The sequence below is a fragment of the Cetorhinus maximus genome, chromosome 12 (assembly GCF_964194155.1).
Source record: "Cetorhinus maximus chromosome 12, sCetMax3.hap1.1, whole genome shotgun sequence".
Taxonomy (NCBI): Eukaryota; Metazoa; Chordata; class Chondrichthyes; order Lamniformes; family Cetorhinidae; genus Cetorhinus; species Cetorhinus maximus.
Genome location: NC_135890.1, coordinates 57,783,681 through 57,803,203, shown reverse-complemented (window position 1 = coordinate 57,803,203; position 19,523 = coordinate 57,783,681). Strand labels below are relative to the sequence as shown.

The 19,523-nt window shown below is 50.0% G+C and overlaps 1 protein-coding gene across 1 annotated transcript in view; it reads left to right on the top strand.

The window, feature by feature from the left end:
• Positions 1-19,523, top strand: part of LOC144687473 (plexin-C1-like) — an 83,703-nt gene that overhangs the window by 15,987 nt on the left and 48,193 nt on the right. Inside the window, exons 3-4 of the mRNA XM_078553679.1 lie at positions 1,219-1,350; positions 14,180-14,280. Coding sequence (XP_078409805.1) covers positions 1,219-1,350; positions 14,180-14,280 — 233 coding nt within the window. The remainder of the gene's footprint in view (positions 1-1,218; positions 1,351-14,179; positions 14,281-19,523) is intronic.

Genomic DNA, 19,523 nt, shown 5'->3' with positions numbered 1-19,523 from the left:
ACCCACTGAATGGCCTCAGTTAGTGCCCAGGAGCCTTCCCATGCCAAACCTATTTGGGAGAATGTGGAGGTGTCACCATCCTGCACCCGCAGACCAGGTTAAATGTCCCCCAGCCTCCAAACCTGCTGCCGGGTTAAAATCCGGCCATGGCCTGTTGCATTCTGACAATAACTTTAACAAGTGGGAAATCATGGGTTGCGAGTTTGAGATCCCACATCACAGTATCACACAGGCAGTGACTGTGCTCACCTCTGAGACAGAAGATCCTGGGTTCAAGTCCCATTAGAAACCTGAACACACAATCCAGGCTGACACTTAGTGTTGCTGAGAGATTGCTGCACTGTTGGGGATGCTGTATTTCAGACGAAACATTAAACCAAAGCTCAGTCTCTCTTCTCAGGTAGACATAAAACATCCCATGGCACTATTTTGAAGAAGAGCAGGGAAGTTATCCCTAGTGTCCTGGCCAATATTGATCCTTCAGCCAATATCAATAAAACAGATTAACTGATGATTATCACATTGCTCCTAGTGGGAACTGGCTGCTCACAAGTTGGCTGCGCATTTGTCACAGTTGTTCCACTTCAGAAACTACAATTCCTTACCAGTGAAATGCATGATATGAAATGCAAATACACAGCATTCTATTTGTCTACCTTTCTCGCTCCCTCTCTCCTGCTCCCTCCCTCTCTCTTTCTCTTGCTCCCTCTCTCTAAAATATGACCAAATCCTCCAGTATAAGTACCTCAAATCAAACATTGGTTGAACAGATGTCAAGTGTGAGAAACCCATTTGTCATTAATTGCTGCCAGTAATCTTCTGTAACTGGGTGGAGTGGGTAATCGAGCAGCGGACAGTTCATTTCCAACATTGATTACAGACAATGCTGCATACCATTTGGTGCTTCACACAAGTTTAATCATGGGTAATCTGATATATTACAATGATGCCAGGGATTATTAGAGCTGACCATCTCTGGTTCCCCTTGCACCTTTACATATTTTACTTTGTTTAAATCTGAAAATACCCAAGAAATGCAGAAGGAACGGTTGCATTTATATAGCACCTTTCACAACCCTAGGGTGCCCCTGAGCGCTTTACAGCTAATGAAGCACTTTGTAAGTGTAGTCACTGTTGTAATTTAAGCAGACGCAGCAGCTGGGAGTAACAGTGATGTGACTCGAGAGGCACATTCGTTAACTTTATTTTATTTTGCAGCTGATCATGGACAGAAATTTGGCTGTAATTCGTCCAATCGCTTTATTTGAATCAGAAAATGAAGCCCCAATTCGTCAGGTGATATTTGACAGATTGGATGCCAATTATTTGTATATAACAGCTGAGAAGACGGTAAGCTGCTGATACAGTTTATCATAGCATTCCTATTGTGTGTTCAATTTGTTTAATTTATTCTTGAGATGTGGGTGTGACTGGCAAGGCTGGCATGTATAAAACATCCCTAGTGTCCCTGAGAAAGTTGTGGTGGCCACAGCCAGCGGATCAGAGCTAAGCTCTGCAGTCCTGCCACATCCAGGCGTGAATGGTGGTGGACAATTAAACAACTCACTGGAGGAAGAGACTCCACAAATATCCCCATCCTCAATGATGGGGGAGCCCAGCACATCAGTGCAAAAGTTGAGGCTGAAGCATTTGCTACAATCTTCAGCTAGAAGTGCTGAGTGGATGATCCATCTCAGCGTCCTCTGGAGGTCCCTGACAATATTGCAGCAATAGCACTGAAGACTTGTGCCCCTAGCCAAGCTGTTCCAGTACAGCTACAACACTGGCATCTACCCAACAACACGGAAAATTGCCCAGGTATGTCCTGTGCAAAAAGAGCAGGACAAGTCCAACCCGGCTAATTACCACACCACTCTTGATCATCAGTAAAGTAATGGAAAGGGTCATCAACAGTGCTTTCAAGCAGCACTTGCTTAGCAATAACCTGTTCACTGACGCTCAGTACAGGGCCACTCAGCTCCTGACCTCAGTACAGCCTTAGTTCAAACGTGGACAAAAGAGCTGAACTCCAGAGGTGAGGTGAGAGTGACTGCCCTTGACATCAAGGCAGCATTTGACCGAGTGTGGCATCAAGGAGCCCTAGCAAAACTGGAGCCAATGGGAATCAGGGGGAAAACTCTCTGCTAGTTGGAGTCATTTCTTGCACAAAGGTAGATGGTTGTGGTTGCTGGAGGTCAGTCATCTCAGCTCCAGGATATCACTGCAGCAGTTTCTTAGGTCAGTGTCCTAAGCCCAACCATCTTCAGCTGCTTCATCAATGACCTTCCTTCCATCATAAGGTCAGAAGTGGGGATGTTCGCTGATGATTGTACAATGTTCAGCACCGTTTGCAACTCCTCAGATACTGAAGCAGTCCATGCAGCAAGACTTGAACAATATCCAAGAAACATTCGCGCCACATAAGTGCCAGGCAATGACCATCTCCAACAAGAGAGAATCTAACCATCGCCTCTTGAAATTCAATGGCATTACCATCATTGGATCACCCACTATTAACAACCTGGGGGTTACCATTGACCAGAAGCTGAACTGGACTAGCCATATAAATACTGTGGCTACAAGAGCAGGTCAGAGGCTAGGAATTGTGCGATGAGTAACTCACCTCCTGACTCCCCAAAGCCTGTCCTCCAGCTGCAAGGCACAAGTCAGGGTTGTGATGGAATACTCCCCACTTGCCTGGATGAGTGCAGCTCCAACAATTCTCAAGATGCTTGACACCTTCCAGGACAAAGCAGCCCTTTTGATTGGCATCCCATCTACAAACATTCACTCCCCCCCACCACCGACGCACAGTGGCAGCAGTGTGTACCATCTACAAGATGCACTGCAGCAACTCACCAAGGCTCCTTAGACAGCACCTTCCAAACCCATGGCCATTACCATCCAGAAGGACAAGGGCAGCAGACACATGGGAACACCACCACCTGGAAGTTCCCCCCCAAGCCACTCAACATCCTGACTTGGAAATATATCAATGTTCCTTGTCGCTGGGTGAAAATCCTGGAACTCCCTCCCTAACAGCACTGTGGGTGTACCTACACCACGTGGGCTGCAGTGGTTCAAGAAGGCAGCTCACCACCACATTCTCAAGGGCAATTAGGGATGGGCAACAAATGCTGGCCTAGCCAGCGATATCCATATCCCACAAATGAATTTTTTAAAATGGAACCAAACATCAAATTAGACATTAAACAAACTTAAAAGTTAAAAACTGCAGATGCTGGAAATCTGCGAAAAGGAAGAAGAGAATGGTGGATGCACTCAGCAGGCCAGACAGCCCCTGAGAAGAGAGAAAGAGAGTTAACTTTTCAGGTCAATGACCATTCATGGGATAAATATATTTCTCACAATCATTCACACTGAATTCTTCGAAGGACTTGTGTCTTTTTGAATAATACTTTGAGAAGAGGAGATGTGTAGTTTCTTTATTCACTGACTCTTCTCAGAGATAACTGACTGTTTTGTGTCTAGAAATGAATTGTGAGTTTGGTTAAAAGCCTTTGCCACCCATTTCCCCAGCCCTAACATCTTTGATTTCTTGTTTGGATCCAATTTCTTTGAGCCTTTAGGCCCATGAAAATTTCATTTAAAGAAGCTTAAAAAAAACTGTTCCAGATTTACCAAATGGGTTGTCCATTTGCTGGCTGCCTTATGAGTGATAGTTGAAAGCTTGCCTTGACTCGACCTTGGTAATGGAACTTTCTACTTCATCTTTAACTCTTTCATGGAATGTGGGTGTGGATGGCATTTTTGTCCATCCCTAATTGCCTTAGAGAATGTGGTGGTGAGCCATCTTCTTGAGCTGCTGTAGTCCATCTGGTGCTGGTACAACAAGGAGGGAGTTCCAGGATTTTGACCCAGTGACAGTGAAGGAACGGCGATATATTTCCAAGTCAGGATGGTGAGTGGCTTGGGGGGGAACTTCCGGGTCGTGGTGTCCCCATGTGTCTGCTGCCCTTGTCCTTCTACATGGTTAAGGCCATGCTTTTGGAATGCGCTGCCAAAGGAGGCTTGGCGAGTTGCTGCTGTACATTTTGAACGTGGGTCATGTTGTTGCCTCTGTGCATCGGTGGTGGGTGGATGCTGATCAAGCTGGTTGCTTTGTCCTGGTGTCGAGCTTCTTGAGTGTTGTTGGAGCTGCACTCATCCAGACAATTAGAAAGTATTCCATCGCACTTCTGACTTGTGTTTTGTTGATGGTAGACAGACTTTGGAGAGACAGGAGGTGAGTTATTTGCCACAGAATTCCCAGCCTCTGACCTGCTCTTGTAGCCACAGTATTTATATGGCTGGTCCAGTTCAGTTTCTGGTCAATGGCAACTCACAGGTAGTTATTAGTGGGAGACTGAGCGATGGTAATGCCATTGAATATCAAGGGGAGATGGTTAGATTGTCCCTTGTTGGCGATGGTGATTGCCTGGTTCTTGTGTGGTATGAATGTTACTTGCCACTTATCAGCTCAAACCTGAATGTTGTCCAGATCTTTCTTCATATGGACATGGACTGCTTCAGTATCTGAGGAGTTGGGAATGATACTGAACATTGTGCAACTGTCGGTGAACAACCCCACTTCTAATTTTATGGTGGCGGGCAGGTCATTGATGAAACAGTTGAAGATGGTTGGACCTAGGACACTAGCCTGAGGAGCTCTACCTGAGAAATTCTTGCAGCAATGTCGTGTGACTGAGATGATTGACCTCCAAAAACCACAACCGTCTTCCTTTGTACTCGGTAGGATTCCAATCAGTGGAGAGTTTTCCCCTGATTCCCATTGACTTCAGTTATACCAGAGGTACTTGATGCCGCACTCGGTCATATGAGAGGACATGTCAGGGAATTTCTTTTTCTCTATGTTTAATATTTTTTACAGTAGAGCCGATCTCCCTGAGGCAGCACTTTGCCTCAGGGGGATGAGTGCGCTCTTTTGTGCGCATGCGCGAAAGAGCGCACTCGTGGGTTTAGGGATTCCCCTCCCGCCCGCACAGGGAGCACATAGCGCTTCCGTGGGGACATCATGCTGGGCGGGCCTTAATTGGCCCGTCCATGTAAAATGGTAACGCGCCAATCGGAGGTGCACCTCTGCGCACCCGCTCTTCAACTTCCCCCCCAACCGAGGGGAAAGTCATGACCTATCAGATTCACTTCTTTTTTAAGATGAGAAAATTACAGACCAGCAAGTACAGAAATGGAAAATGCCAGCCAGCATTTTATAGGGAAGTGTGCCTCATGCTGAGGTTATAAGACCATAAGGCCATAAGACATAGGAGCAGAAATTAGGCCATTCGGCCCATCGAGTCTGCTCCGCCATTCAATCATGGCTGATAAGTTTCTCAACCCCATTCTCCCGCCTTCTCCCCGTAACCTTTGATCCCCTTACCAATCAAGAACCTATCTATCTCGGTCTTAAATACACTCAATGACCTGGCCTCCACAGCCTTCTGTGGCAATGAATTCCATAGATTCACCACTCCCTGGCTAAAGAAGTTTCTCCTCATCTCTGTTCTAAAAGGTCTTCCCTTTACTCTGAGGCTGTGCTCTCGGGACCTAGTCTCTTCTACTAATTCCCCACATCCACTCTATCCAGGCCTTTCAGTATTCTGTAAGTTTCAATCAGATCCCCCCTCATCTTTCTAAACTCCATCGAGTATTGACCCAGAGTCCTCAAACATTCTTCATATGTTAAGCCTTTCATTCCTGGGATCATTCTCATGAACCTCCTCTGGACCCTCTCCAGGGCCAGCACACCCTTCCTGAGGTACGGGACCCAAAATTGCTCACAATATTCTAAATTATATTATAGTTTGATCTCGATGATTGACAGCAACAAACTTAAAACAGTCAATTGTGCAATTGAGGCAACAGACACAACAATTGCTGACATTTTATTTTCAAAGGCTGTAGAAGCATAAAGTATTTTCAGATACAACCTTCCTGCAAATAATTGTTGTTACTTTTTACACCATATTATAAAAATGCTTTATTTGGCTGTTTATTTCCTTTGTTCTTTTAAAGTAATTTAGCAGTGAATAACTGTAAGTCACCAGATTAATTGGCCCGCCCACGTAAAATGGCGATGCGCCATCGATCAGGGGCGCGCCTCTGCGCACCCGCTCTTCAACTTCCCCCCCGCCCCGACGGGGGGAAGGTCATGGCCTATGAGATTCACTTTTTTAAGAAGAGAAAATTTCAGACCAGCAAGTACAGAAGTGGAAAACACCAACCAGCATTTTATAGGGAAGTGTGCCTAATGCTGAGGTTATAGTTTGATTTCGATGATTAACAAACTTAAAATAGTCAATTGTGCAATTGAGGCAACAGACACAACTATTGCTAACATCTTATCTTCAAAGGCTGTAGAAGCATAAAATATTTTCAGATACAACCTTCCTGCAAATAACTAGCAATGAATAACTGTAAGTCACCGGATGTGCTTTATGCACACACAAAGGGTGGAATTTTACCGCCGCAGGATTTTACGGAGCTGCCAAAGCCAATGGAGTTGAGAAAGGCTTGCTGCATTTTACGGCCCCGTCCCTGCTATGACAGGGCCATAAAATTTCGGCCAAAGCCTCAGTTTGCATTCTTAAGTATTCACAAGCATGCAGACATGCAACTTGTGAGTTCCACTCATGACAGAGAACCAGGGGCTGTGCAGCTAATGATGTGGAGCACTGCACCAAAATACAGGAGAACAGAAACAATTTGTGGCGTGGGAGGTGTCAGCAAATTAAATTTAATAGATTTACGTGTGAGGTCATTCATTTTGGCAGGAGGCCTCTTATTTCTTTGACGGGAAACAAAAACCATATGAGAAGCAAAAGGTTCTAGCAATTCAGAGACAAAAAAAGGCAAAAATAGCAACAAGGAATAATTAAGGCCCTGAACATTGGAAAGGGAGGAGGTGAATGTACAGGTGTTTTATCCCTGGTCTGACACAGGGAGGTGCTAATGGAAATAGAGCAGGTGTTGAGGATTATGACAGAGTGGACCAAACACTTGATGGTTGTGTAATGAATGCCACTGAACCAGTTAGCCAGGGGCCCAGGCTAATGTGCAGGGGAAATGGGTTCAAATTCCCCCATGACAGCTGCTGGAATTTAAAATTAATTACATCTGGAATTAAAAGCTAGGGTGGGATTTTCTGGTCCTGCCAGTGGTGGACCAGGCAGGAAAATTTAGAGAGTGGCCAAAAGTCAATTGATTTTTAGCTGCTTTCCAAATTTCCCTGTCCTGCTTGTGACAATGCGCGTCACTGGCAGGAGCGGAGAATCCTGACCCTGGTCTTACTGATGGTGACCGTGAAACTATCATCAATTGTTGTAAAAACCCATCTAGTTCACTAATGCCCCTTTAGGGAAGGAAATCTGCCGTCCTTACCTGACTGGCCTCCCCGTGACTCCAGATCCACAGTAACGTGGTTGACTCTTAACTGCCCTCTGAGCAAGCCACTCAGTTCAAGGGCAATTAGGGATGGGTAATAAATGCTGGCCTTGCCAGCAACGCCCACATCCCATGAAAGAATTTTTAAAAACTGCTGGGTGAAACAGTAATTTACATATACATCTTTCAAATTCATATACTGTGTTTGCTACTCACAATGCAATTTCCCTTACATTGGGAAGACTAAATGCACACTGTGTGAGCACTTTGCGGAACATCTCCATTCAGTGCAAGTATGACCCTGTGTTTCTAGCTGCCTGTCATTTTAATTCTCCATTCCACTCCCAATCTGACCTCTCTGTCTACACTGTTCCAATGGAGCTCGATGGAAGCTCGAGAACCAGCACCTTGTATTTCAGCCGAGTGCTTTGTCACCTTCCAGACTCAATATTGAGTTCAATAAGTTTGGATTGTAACCACTATTGCCATGTTTTTTGGACAGCAGGTGTTGGTCGTGATTTTGCTGTCGCCATTTACATCTCCTCTACACCCATCTTCTGTTTCTTCACGTGTTCCAATGCAACTCTCTTTTTCCTTGCACCAACATCCTTTTTCTCATTTAATCACTTCCTCTTTCCACATTATTACAGACCTCGGTCGATATTTTCCCAAGTTTACACTAAGTGCGGTAGCGGGCAGGTAAAACAATGTTTTACCCACCAGCCGCAATAGCAGCTTTTCAAGCCGTATTGTCCCAAGCCCACCTTGTTATTTATACACTGCCAGGAAACACTCTGTTTCCATGGCAGACAGACTCTCATTCACCTGCCCGTCATCACCCCGCCGCCACATCACACTGGGCACCATGTTTAAAGTCCAGCCACAAGCACAGCGCTCATTGCTTCCAGCTCACCACTGCCCAGAAGACATGGCCAGAAAAGGAAAGAAGACTGCAGCCTCCCCACTTCAATGACGGGTCCCGCGAGCGACTGCTGGATGCCACGGACGCCCACCGGGATGTGCTCTACTCCCGCTCTGGCCGCAGGATGGGCTGCAACGTGACCAATCCAGTTTGGGAGGCTGTGGCAGTGCTGGTCAGCGCCAACACCCTTCAGAAGAGGACAGCAGCCCAGTGCCACAAGAGGATGAATAATCCCCTCCATTCCGCCAGGGTAAGTCACTCTTCTCATCACTGTCAACTCACACACTCACAAACCCATCACACATCCACAGGGCCCTCACTCACTGTCGGTCCAAAGGACATCACCATTCACTCTCTCACACTCGCCGCCATTGTCCTCATCCCGTCCATGGGACCATTCAACACTCACACAGGCCAGGCATACTTATCATCTGGCCTGGCAGGTATCCTGCTTACACTGACTCCAACTCTATTCATGCAGGACAAGCTGGCATACAACAAGAGGGAGAGGTCGCAGACTGGTGGAGGAATGCCCAAAATCAAGGTCCTCATGGACTTTGAAATCAGAACCATTCAGCTGGCCGGCAAGGATCTGGACTGTTCCTGTGCTGACGGTGAGGTCGGTGCTGCTCTATCAAGTGAGGATCCAACAATGCAACATCCATCAGACAACCATGCTGTGAGTGATGTGTCCTGTTTCACAGGCCACTGTCATGCACTAATTATCTCCCCTTGCTTTCACAGGCGCATCTGCCAAACAGCCGACAGAGTCCATGACCCAAGGCCTCCAATCAAGCCCTGAAGAAACCTCTGGAGAGGAATCTGGAAACACCTTCCTTGAAGTCCCATCACAGCGCTCACCCACACCCTCCACCAGCGCAGAGACACACACCTCGGTGGGATCGAGCTTCAGAGTAGCCTCGGGATCACAATCTGGTGAGCACATCGCACTGTCTAATCCACAGCAGGTGGCTGCAGGGACTTCCCAGGTGTCTGGCACTCGCAGGGCTGCTGGAGGCCAGGAACCTGTTGAGTCCAAGTCAGATGATGAGCCTCTGGACTTGATCATGTCACAGTTGCTGAAGCTGCAACAAGCTCAGGAACATCAGGAAGGGATGTCCGCTGCACTCCTCAGATTGCAAGGCACGATGGAGAAATCAGTCCATCTTCACTCTGAGATGATAGCGCCAGTGTGCCAATGCACCGAGGTCAATACTGGTAGGATGGGCGGCCTCCATGGAGACCTTGGTCAAGGACATTGCTCCTACACTGCTCCGTGGGCTCAACTCCATCGCTGATGCCATTGTTGGCCTCCAATGGTGTGTTCGTGAGTATGGTGCCAGGCAACTCAAGCTCACTCTAGCTACACCTGCTCCTCAAGAAGTCAGCCAGGGGCCCCTGGACACCCATAGAGGGGAGGATCAGCAGGTGCACACTCCAGGCCCATCCATCCAGATGACTCTGGGAGTGTCCAGCCCATCCGAATCCCCTCTTCAGCAGCTCCAGATCCACAGGCCGAGGAGGGTGCCACTGCCACACAGCAGGACCCCGAAAGCAGGCCGGCCCTCTCCAAGTCTCAGCCCTCCAGAGGACGCCCACCAAGGTCGTGATGACAGGGCATCACAGTCAGCAGGCTGCCTCCACCTCCGCTGTGGATGTCCGGGGAGCACCAAGACGTAGCGGCAGGGTTAGGACAGTTAAGGAGAATTAGTTGCACAGCCTGGGCACGGGTGTTAATCACTTGTACATACTGTTCACTATTGTCAATAAACTCCCAAGAATGTCTCCCTGCCTATGGCTCCTTGTTCTGATGAGCAGTGTTCGTGTCACTCAGATGTGAAACCTTTCTGCACAAGATAAAGGCAGGTGTCTCAGTCCAGGGCCTCTTCCCTGTGCTCTGTGCAGCCTTCAGACCAAAGTTATGGTCGGGCCACACACTCCCTGGACACATTACTGATGCCTGCACCTCGACGATGCTGGTCATTGCTGCCAGAATGTAGTGGGCAGGCGTCACAGAGTTCCATCATTCTCTCTGTGTGCTCTCAGCACCTTTAAGGTGGAGCTGGCCCCCATCTCTTCAGCATCTGTGCCCCTGAAGGGCTCAGGTGCTGAAGGTGGACACAGCAACAGAACTTCTAAAGTTTCATGGCTGTGTCTCTGAGATGGCCCTGATCATGGAGTGCAAGCAAGCTGCCCTCGGCCAGACAGGAGTCAGACATTCACAAAGGCTATGTGAAGATCTATGGAGTATCCTCACTGCATGTCGTCATCATCCTCCTGCGATCGAGCGACTATTGGGGCCTCCACTGCATCTTCATGACAGGAGCATTCTCACAGAGGGTATTCACTCTGCCAAAAGCTGGACTGGAGTCAAACGTTCACAACTGCAATGTGAGGATCTCTGGGGTCACCTCACTGCACATCGTCATCATCCTCCACAAATCTGGCAGCTATAAGGGCATCCTGAACACACCTGCCTCATCTGGCCAGTGCAACGGCCTCATCGCCGTCATCGTTGCCTCAAGGACCTCCTCACCCTCATCCCCAACAACATCCTCCTCATCGGAGGAGGCATGCAGCTCCTCCATGTCCTCCTCAGCCAGCTCCTCCCCCCATTGCAGTGCCAGGTTGTAAAGGGCGCAGCAGACATCAACGATGCGTGACAGCCTCTGTGGACTGTTTTGCAGGGCACCGCCAGACCAGTCCAGGCGCTGGAACTGCATCTTCAGCATCCCGATGGTCTGCTTCACCAAGTTGCGAGCTGCAGCATGAGTCTCATTATAGCATCGCTCTGCTGCAGTCTGAGGCCACTGCACGGGTGTCATCAGCCACGTTCTCTGCAGGTAGCTCTTGTACCCGAGGAGCCATCCCTGCAGCTTCTGTGGAGACTCCAGGGATCTGTGACCAACTCAGGATGTAAGCATCGTGCACATTCCCTGGAAACCATGCGCACACCTGCAGGATGCATTTCTGGTGGTCGCACACCAGTGAGTGGAATCCCTTGCGGTTAATGTAGTCCACTGTGTGTATTGATAGAGACCTGAGCAGCAGATGAGTGCAGTCAATCGCAGCCTGCACCTGTGGGAATCCCGAGATCAGGGCGAATCCAATGGCTCTTGCATCCTGGCTGTCCTGTTGTGTGCCATGGAGAAGATGGCATCCGTGACCTCATGGATGCATTTGTGGGTGGCAGATTGTGAAATCCCACAGAGGTCACCTGTGCAGCCCTGAAAGGAGCCACTGGCATAGAAATTGAGCGCCTCAGTCACTTTCACAGCCACTGGCAGTGGATTCCCTCCATGTCCCCTTGGCGCCAAGTCCTGCAGTAAGTGGCAGAAGTGAGTGACCAGTTCCCTAGACATGCGCAGCCATCGGCGACACTGGTTCTCAGTCATCTGCAGGAATGGCAGGTGGCGTCTATAGACCCTGGGTGTCACTAGGCGCCGACCAGCCTCACTGTCGCTCCTGGGCAGTGTGTGTGGAGCCCCAGCTGCCCCTTCTTCATGAGGTTACTGCTCCTGCCTTTGCACAGCCAGGAGCCTCAGTCACTCTCTCCTCTGTCTTCTCTCTCTGTAGGTCATCAGGCAAACAGCTGGGTCACCAGGAGCCATGATCCTGACGTGGTCCTCCTGCAGCATGAAAGCGAGAGAGACTCAGTTATCATGGCTGCTCTTAGCACCTTTCCTGCCCCTGTGTGACCACCCTTAATTCTTCCCGGCGAGTGCTGGTCACCCCTCGGATGGCCAGAGATGAGTGCGCTGCATGGCTGCCCTGTCAGCCTGTGACATGGGGGACACTGGTCCAAACCGGGATGCTGAGATTGCAAGGGGCTGTGAGCACCTCCAGCAGTGACTGCTACATGGCCAGTGTTGGCCAGGAGATTGTACAACGTGTGCCGCCCAACTGCCCCGCAGTTCAGTAAAGTGGTGGAGGACTCGCAGTCTGTACCAGTGGGGGTGGGTGGTGGGGGGGCGGGGTTAAGGTCTGGAGCGCTTGGTGACCCTTTTGTGCCTCTGCGATGCTTGCCTGGGCGGGCAGGCTAGGAGCCTGACCCCAATCATATCACCGTGGCTGCGCCTGATCTGTCTCAGTTTCAGAGGGATGGTCAGTTTATGCAGGTGTCCCTACCATGTGGCCACTTCCCTCGCTTACCCTGCCCCCACCTCGATTTCTTGTGGGCGAGATCCAAAGCCAGGGCAGCAGTTGCCCCTGGACAACCCCTGCGGCAACAGTTGCCTCCGAGTTTGGGCGGTACTTCACTCTGGCCCCCCGGCGTCCCTGAAGCCTGCAAAGCAACAGGCGACCCTGGTGAGCTCTGCAGGACGATGCTGTTCACTCACCTCCAGTTCCTCCAAAGTGAAGGCCGCCAAGTGCATGTCACCTGTGAGCTGTTGTGAAACACGTCGACCTGCTTTCCCGCTGATGTATTACAATGAGCTCCCCGCTGAGCGTTGATGGGAAATGGGCTCCGCTATCGGTGGGCTGAGCGGACGATCGTGACCTGCCTTCCCGCCATCGTGAAACTGATCGCGTCACATTGTCCGCGCCCACCACCTACTATGCTGCCTTGTGTTTATATTTTCTAATTTCCTCTCTAGACCATAGCTGCTATTTCTCCCCTTTAATATCTTCACTGAATCTGCATCCTGTTTTCAAATAAACAGACTTGTGACTTTTGCAAATGTCTTTTCTCCTGTTTGTTCCTCTGAAACCCTGTCTTGAAATCTTTTGATGCTCTCAATGATAAAGTCACTCCATCTGCTGCGGGTAGTGCTTCTCAGAAGTGACCAGACTATGTCAGTAAAACTCATGCTCTGTCCTGCTCCCTGGATCTCTCTCCATCTCGCTCCCTTCTATTATCTTGTCCAATATTCAGAGATTAGGAGACAAGACTACAAACCACACAAGTGCTGATAGAAGCAGCTCACATCACTATCTTTAGCAAAGCAACATTTCAACTTGTACATTTGCTGAAATGAGACAAGTAGATTGTGAGCTGTTCTCTGCTGCTTTCTAATTATAGGCGTGAAGTGCAGTTGACTATTTAGCTACAAAGTCCTTCTGCAAACATTTCTGTTGTAGATGCGTTTGATAAGTGCAGCGTGTGGCCACTACATCTGACAGGTTTGATTTAATGTGAATATAGCTGACAGAAGTTGCTTCAGAATTTACAAATGAGAGCTCTTACCATTGAGCACACACAGTACAGAAAGGGGGCTAAAGCTTGGAAATATATCATTGTTGCTGGGACAAAATACTATGTTTCCCCCCACCCCCACCCAACAGCGCTGCGGGTAAATCTAGGCCACATGTACTGCAGGATTCAAGAAGGCAGCTCACCATCACCTTCTTGAGGCATTTAGGTATGGGCAACAAATGCTGCCCTTGCTAGTGATGCCCAAATCCAGAGAATGAATTAAATTGTGTCTTTCTATTAATTGTATCTTTACAATCCTTATATTGACATCCCAAATGAAGTTGCATTTGTCATCAGTTTGCCCACTGCATGAGCCTGGCTGTCTCCCTGAAGTCTTTTTGTGCTCACCTCACTGTTTGCCAAAGGCCCTCTGGTTGTATCAGCAGCAGATTTTGAGATTGTGCTCGTTATGCCTAACTCCAAATGATCGAGCTGAACACTAAAATCCAGCACTGATCCTGGGATGTCCCACTTCCATCCCTTCTCCACTCGAAGAAGCACCCTCTAATCCTGGGTTTCCTGCCCATCAAACAATTTTCTGTCCATGCTGTGACATTCCTTCGGATGCAGTGAGGCTGAATTAGGGGACACATGCAAATGAGTACAATCCTTGTATGAGTGAAGAGTATCCTAAAGTTGGCTTGTTCTTGTATCTGTAGGTGAATAGGATCAAAGTGGCTGCCTGTGCCCAATACAGTTCATGCACTGATTGCTTGTCTGCACAAGATCCGTACTGTGGTTGGTACATTCTGGAGAAAAGGTTTGTTTCTGTAACGTAGAACTGTCTGATTTACGATGTCCTGCTGCATTCATACATCATTGGTGTTGCTCCATTTTGTAACAATAAGAACAAAACCTTTTTTGAACAGAGGTAATCTATTTGGCCCAGAAAGCCCATCCTCTCGAGGCTGATTTTTGGATTGTATTGTTTCTGCCACCTGCCTAAATCTTTCTCTTATTCCTCAAGACAACAAATGATTTGTGTTCACTGGAATTTCCAGTTCATACAAACTGCTTCTAACTTATTATTCATGCATCTTGTTTTGCTCATAAATAGGTTTATAAATTTGTTCAAAAAGCTTTTGCTGAAACTTGGGCCAGGATTTTACAGCACCCCCTCCCCAACAGTGTGTCTGCCCACCCCCCCTCCCCCAACAGTGTGTCTCCCCCACCCTCCCACCCAACAGTGGGTCTCCCCCACCCAACAGTGTGTCTCCTCCCCCCACCCAACAGTGTGTCTCCCCCACCACCCCCAACAGCGTGTCTCCCCTCCAACAACAGTGTGTCTGCCCACTCCCCCTCCCCCAACAGTGTGTCTCCCCCACCCCCCTCCCCTACACTGTGTCTCCACCCCCCCTCCCCCAACAGTGTGTCTCCCCCACCCCCCCACCCAACAGTGTGTCTCCGCCAACCCCCAACCAACAGTATGTCTCCCCCACCCCCCCACCCAACAGTGTGTCTCCGCCACCCCCCCACCCAACAGTGTGTCTCCCCCACCCCCCCACCCAACAGTGTGTCTCCCCTCCAACAACAGTGTGTCTCCGCCAACCCCCCCTCTCCAACACTGTGTCTCCACCCTCCCTCCTCAACAGTGTGTCTCCCCTCCAACAACAGTGTGTCTCCCCCACCCCCCTCCCCAACACTGTGTCTCCCCTCCAACAACAGTGTGTCTCCCCCACCCCCCTCCCCAACAGTGTGTCTCCCCCCATCGCAACAGTGTGTCTCCCCCACCCCCCTCCCTCAACAGTGTGTCGCCCCCACGCCCCTCCCCAACAGTGTCTCCCCCCCACCCCCAACAGTGTGTCTCCCCCACTCCCCTCCCCAACAGTGTGTCTCCCCTCCCATCCCAACACTGTGTCTCCCCCACCCCCCCTCCCCCAACAGTGTGTCTCACACTCACCCCACACCACCCCCAACAGTGTGTCTCCCCCACCCCCCTCCCCCAACAGTGTGTCTCCCCCCCACCCCACCCCCAGCAGTGTGTCTCCCCCATCCCCCTCCCCAACAGTGTGTCTCCCCCCATCCCAAGTGTGTCTCCCCCACCCCACTCCCCCAACCGTGTGTCTCCCCCCCACCCCACCCCACCCCCAACAGTGTGTCTCCCCCACTCCCCACCCCAACAGTGTGTCTCCCCCCATCCCAACAGTGTCTCCCCCACCCCCAATAGTGTGTCGTCCCCACCTCCGCATCCAACAGTGTGTCTCCCCTACCCCCCCACCCAACAGTGTGTCTCCCCTCCAACAACAGTGTGTCTCCGCCACCCCACCCCTCTCCAACACTGTGTCTCCACCCTCCCTCCCCAACAGTGTGTCTCCCCTCCAACAACAGTGTGTCTCCCCCACCCCCCTCCCCAACAGTGTGTCTCCCCCCATCGCAACAGTGTGTCTCCCCCACCCCCCTCCCTCAACAGTGTGTCTCCCCCCCACCCCACCCCACCCTCAACAGTGTGTCGCCCCCATGCCCCTCCCCAAGTGTCTCCCCCCAACCCCCAACAGTGTGTCTCCCCCACCCCCCTCCCCAACAGTGTGTCTCCCCTCCCATCACAACAGTGTGTCTCCCCCACCCCCCTCCCCCAACAGTGTGTCTCCCCCCCACCCCACCCCACCCCCAACAGTGTGTCTCCCCTACCCCCTCCCCAACAGTGTGTCTCCCCCCATCCCAAGTGTGTCTCCCCCACCCCCCTCCCCCAACCGTGTGTCTCCCCCCACCCCACCTCACCCCCAACAGTGTGTCTCTCCCACTCCCCACCCCAACAGTGTGTCTCCCCATCCCAACAGTGTGTCTCCCCCACTCCCAATAGTGTGTCGTCCCCACCCCCGCATCCAACAGTGTGTCTCCCCCACCCCCCGCCCCACCCAACAGTGTGTCTCCCCCACCCCCCAACAGTGTGTCTCCCCCACCCCCCTCCCCCAACAGTGTGTCTTCCCCCCACCCCACCCCACCCCCAACAGTGTGTCTCCCCCACCCCCTCCCCAACAGTGTGTCTCCCCCCATCCCAAGTGTGTCTCCCCCACCCCACTCCCCCAACCGTGTGTCTCCCCCCCCACCCCACCCCACCCCCAACAGTGTGTCTCTCCCACTCCCCACCCCAACAGTGTGTCTCCCCCATCCCAACAGTGTGTCTCCCCCACCCCCAATAGTGTGTCGTCCCCACCCCCGCATCCAACAGTGTGTCTCCCCCACCCCCCGCCCCACCCAACAGTGTGTCTCCCCCACCCCCCAACAGTGTGTCTCCCCCACCCCCCGCCCCATCCAACACTGTGTCTCCCCCACCCCCCGCCCCACCCAACAGTGTGTCTCCCCCCCCACCCCACCCCCAACAGTGTGTCTCCCCCAACCCCCCCAACAGTGTGTCTCACCCCCACCCCCCCAACAGTGTGTCTCACCCCCACCCCCCCAACAGTGTGTCTCACCCCACACCCCACCCCCAACATTGTGTAAATGATTGGGCAGAATTGTGTCAAATGGATTTCAATGTGGGCAAACGTGAGGTCATCCACTTTGGAACTAAAATGATAGAATGAAGTACTTTCTGAATGGTGAAAATTTAGAAACATTGGAGTCCAAATAATTGTGGGGTTTGGGTATGCAGAACATTAAAATGTCAAGAACATTTAGAGAAAATAATCAAAATAAAATAATGGAATGCTGGCCTTTATAACTAGAGGACTAGAATACAAAGGGGTTGAAGTCATACTTCGACTATACAAAACCCTAGTTAGATCATACCTGGGGTACAAGGAGCAGTTCTGGGCACCACAACCATAGGAAAGATATGTTGGGGTGTGGATGAATTGCCATGTAGATTAACCAGAATTATCAGGAGAGATTCCATAGAATTTACAATGACAAGGGGTGATTTGATCAAAGTTTACAAGTTATTAAGGGGAACAGAATGGGTAGATTGGGAGAAAGTATTTCCACAGCCTGGGGGACTTGAGGACAAGGAGGCAGAGTTGAAAAATTAGAACCTGACCTTTCAGCTGTGAAATTAGGAAATACTGACACACAAAGGGTGGTAAATGTTTGGAACTCACTTCCACCTATTCTCCCATGATGCTGGATCAATTATTCATTTTAAAGCTGAGATTGGTAGATTTTTGCTAACCAAGGGTATGAAGGGGTATGGGATAAGGTGGGTATATGGAGTTAGGTTGCAGATCAGCCATACTCAACAGGCTTGAGGGGTTAAGTGGGTCCTTCTGTTCCTATGTTCCTCTGTCTTGGGTGACAGACAGATGTCTAACTCAGATAACCTTGATGTTACACTGGGAGGAGTAAATCCATCTACAATTTGCTACATGTTAAAATATAAACAACTTCCTGACAAGAAACTAAAATTAGCTTGTCTACATATTGCACATTATAGTGGAGGCGATGGCGGGGTGGTATTGTCACTAGAGTAGTAATCCAGAGACCCAGAGTAATGCTCTGGGGATTCGGGGTTTGAATCCCACCACGGCAGATGATGGAATTTGAATTTAACAAAAATCTGGAATTAAAAAGTCTAATAATGACCATGAAACCATGGTCTGGCCTACATGTGACTCCAGACCCACAGCAATGTGGTTGACTCTCAAATGCCCTCTGAAATGTCCTAGCAAGCCGTTCAGTTGTATCAAACTGCTACAAAGTCACAAAAAAGGAATAAAACTGGACAGACCAAAATTGGGAGAGCTGTCTCACAGACTAGTCAAGCAACTGCCTGACATAGTCAATCCTCATGGAATCATTATCTTAAGATAATGTTCCAGACATCACCATCACCATCTCTGGGTATGTCCTGTCCCACCAGCAGGATAGTCCCAGTAGAGGTGGTGGCACAGTAGTATACATTCGGGAGGGAGTTGCCCTGGGGGTTCTCAACATCGACTCTGGACCCCATGAAGTCTCATGGCATCAGGTCAAACATGGACAAGGAAACCTCCTGCTGATTACCATGTACCACCCTCCCTCAGCTGATGAATCAGTGCTCCTCCATGTTGAACGTGAGGGTTTTCACTGAGGGTGGCAATGGTGCAGAATATATTCTGAGTGGGGGGACCTCAATGTCCATCAAGAGTGACTCAATAGCACCACTACTGACCGAGCTGGCCAAGTCCTAAATGACAAAGCTGCTAGACTGGGTCTACAGCAGGTGGTGAGAGAACCAACAAGAGGGAAAAACATACTTGACCTCACCCTCATCAACCTGCCTGCCGCAGATGCATCTGTCCATGACAGTATTGGTAGGAGTGACCACTGTGCAGTCATTGTGGAGATGGAGTCCTGCCTTCACATTGAGGATACCCTCCATCGCGTTGTGTGGCACTACCACCGTGCTAAATGGGATAGATTTCGAACAGATTTAGCAACTCAAGACTGGGCACCCATGAGGCGCTGTGGGCCATCAGCAGCAGCAGAATTGTACTGGAACACAATCTGTAACCTCATGGTCCAGCATATCCCCCACTCTACCATTACCATCAAGCCAGGGAATCAACCCTGGTTCAATGAAGAGTGCAGGATGGCATGCCAGGAGCAGCACCAGGCATACCTAAAAATGAGGTGTCAGCCTGGTGAAGCTATAACACAGGACTACTTGTGTGCCATACAACATAAGCAGCAAATGATAGACAGAGCTATGCAATCCTACAACCAACGGATCTAAGCTCTGCAGTCCTGCCACATCCAGCAGTGAATGGTGGTGGACAATTAAACAACCCACTGCAGGAGGAGGCTCCACAAATATCCCCATCCTCAATGATGGAGGAGCCCAGCACATAAATGCAAAAGATAAGGCTGAAGCATTTGCTACAATCTTCAGCCAGAAGTGCTGAGTGGATGATCCATCTCTGCCTCCTCCGGAGGTCCCCTGCATCACAGATGCCAGTCATCAGCCAATTCGATTCACTCCGCACGATATCAAGAAATGGCTGAAGGCACTGGATACTGCAAAGGCTGTGGGCCCTGACAACATTCTGGCAATAGTACTGAAGACTTGTGCTCCGAACTTGCCGCGCC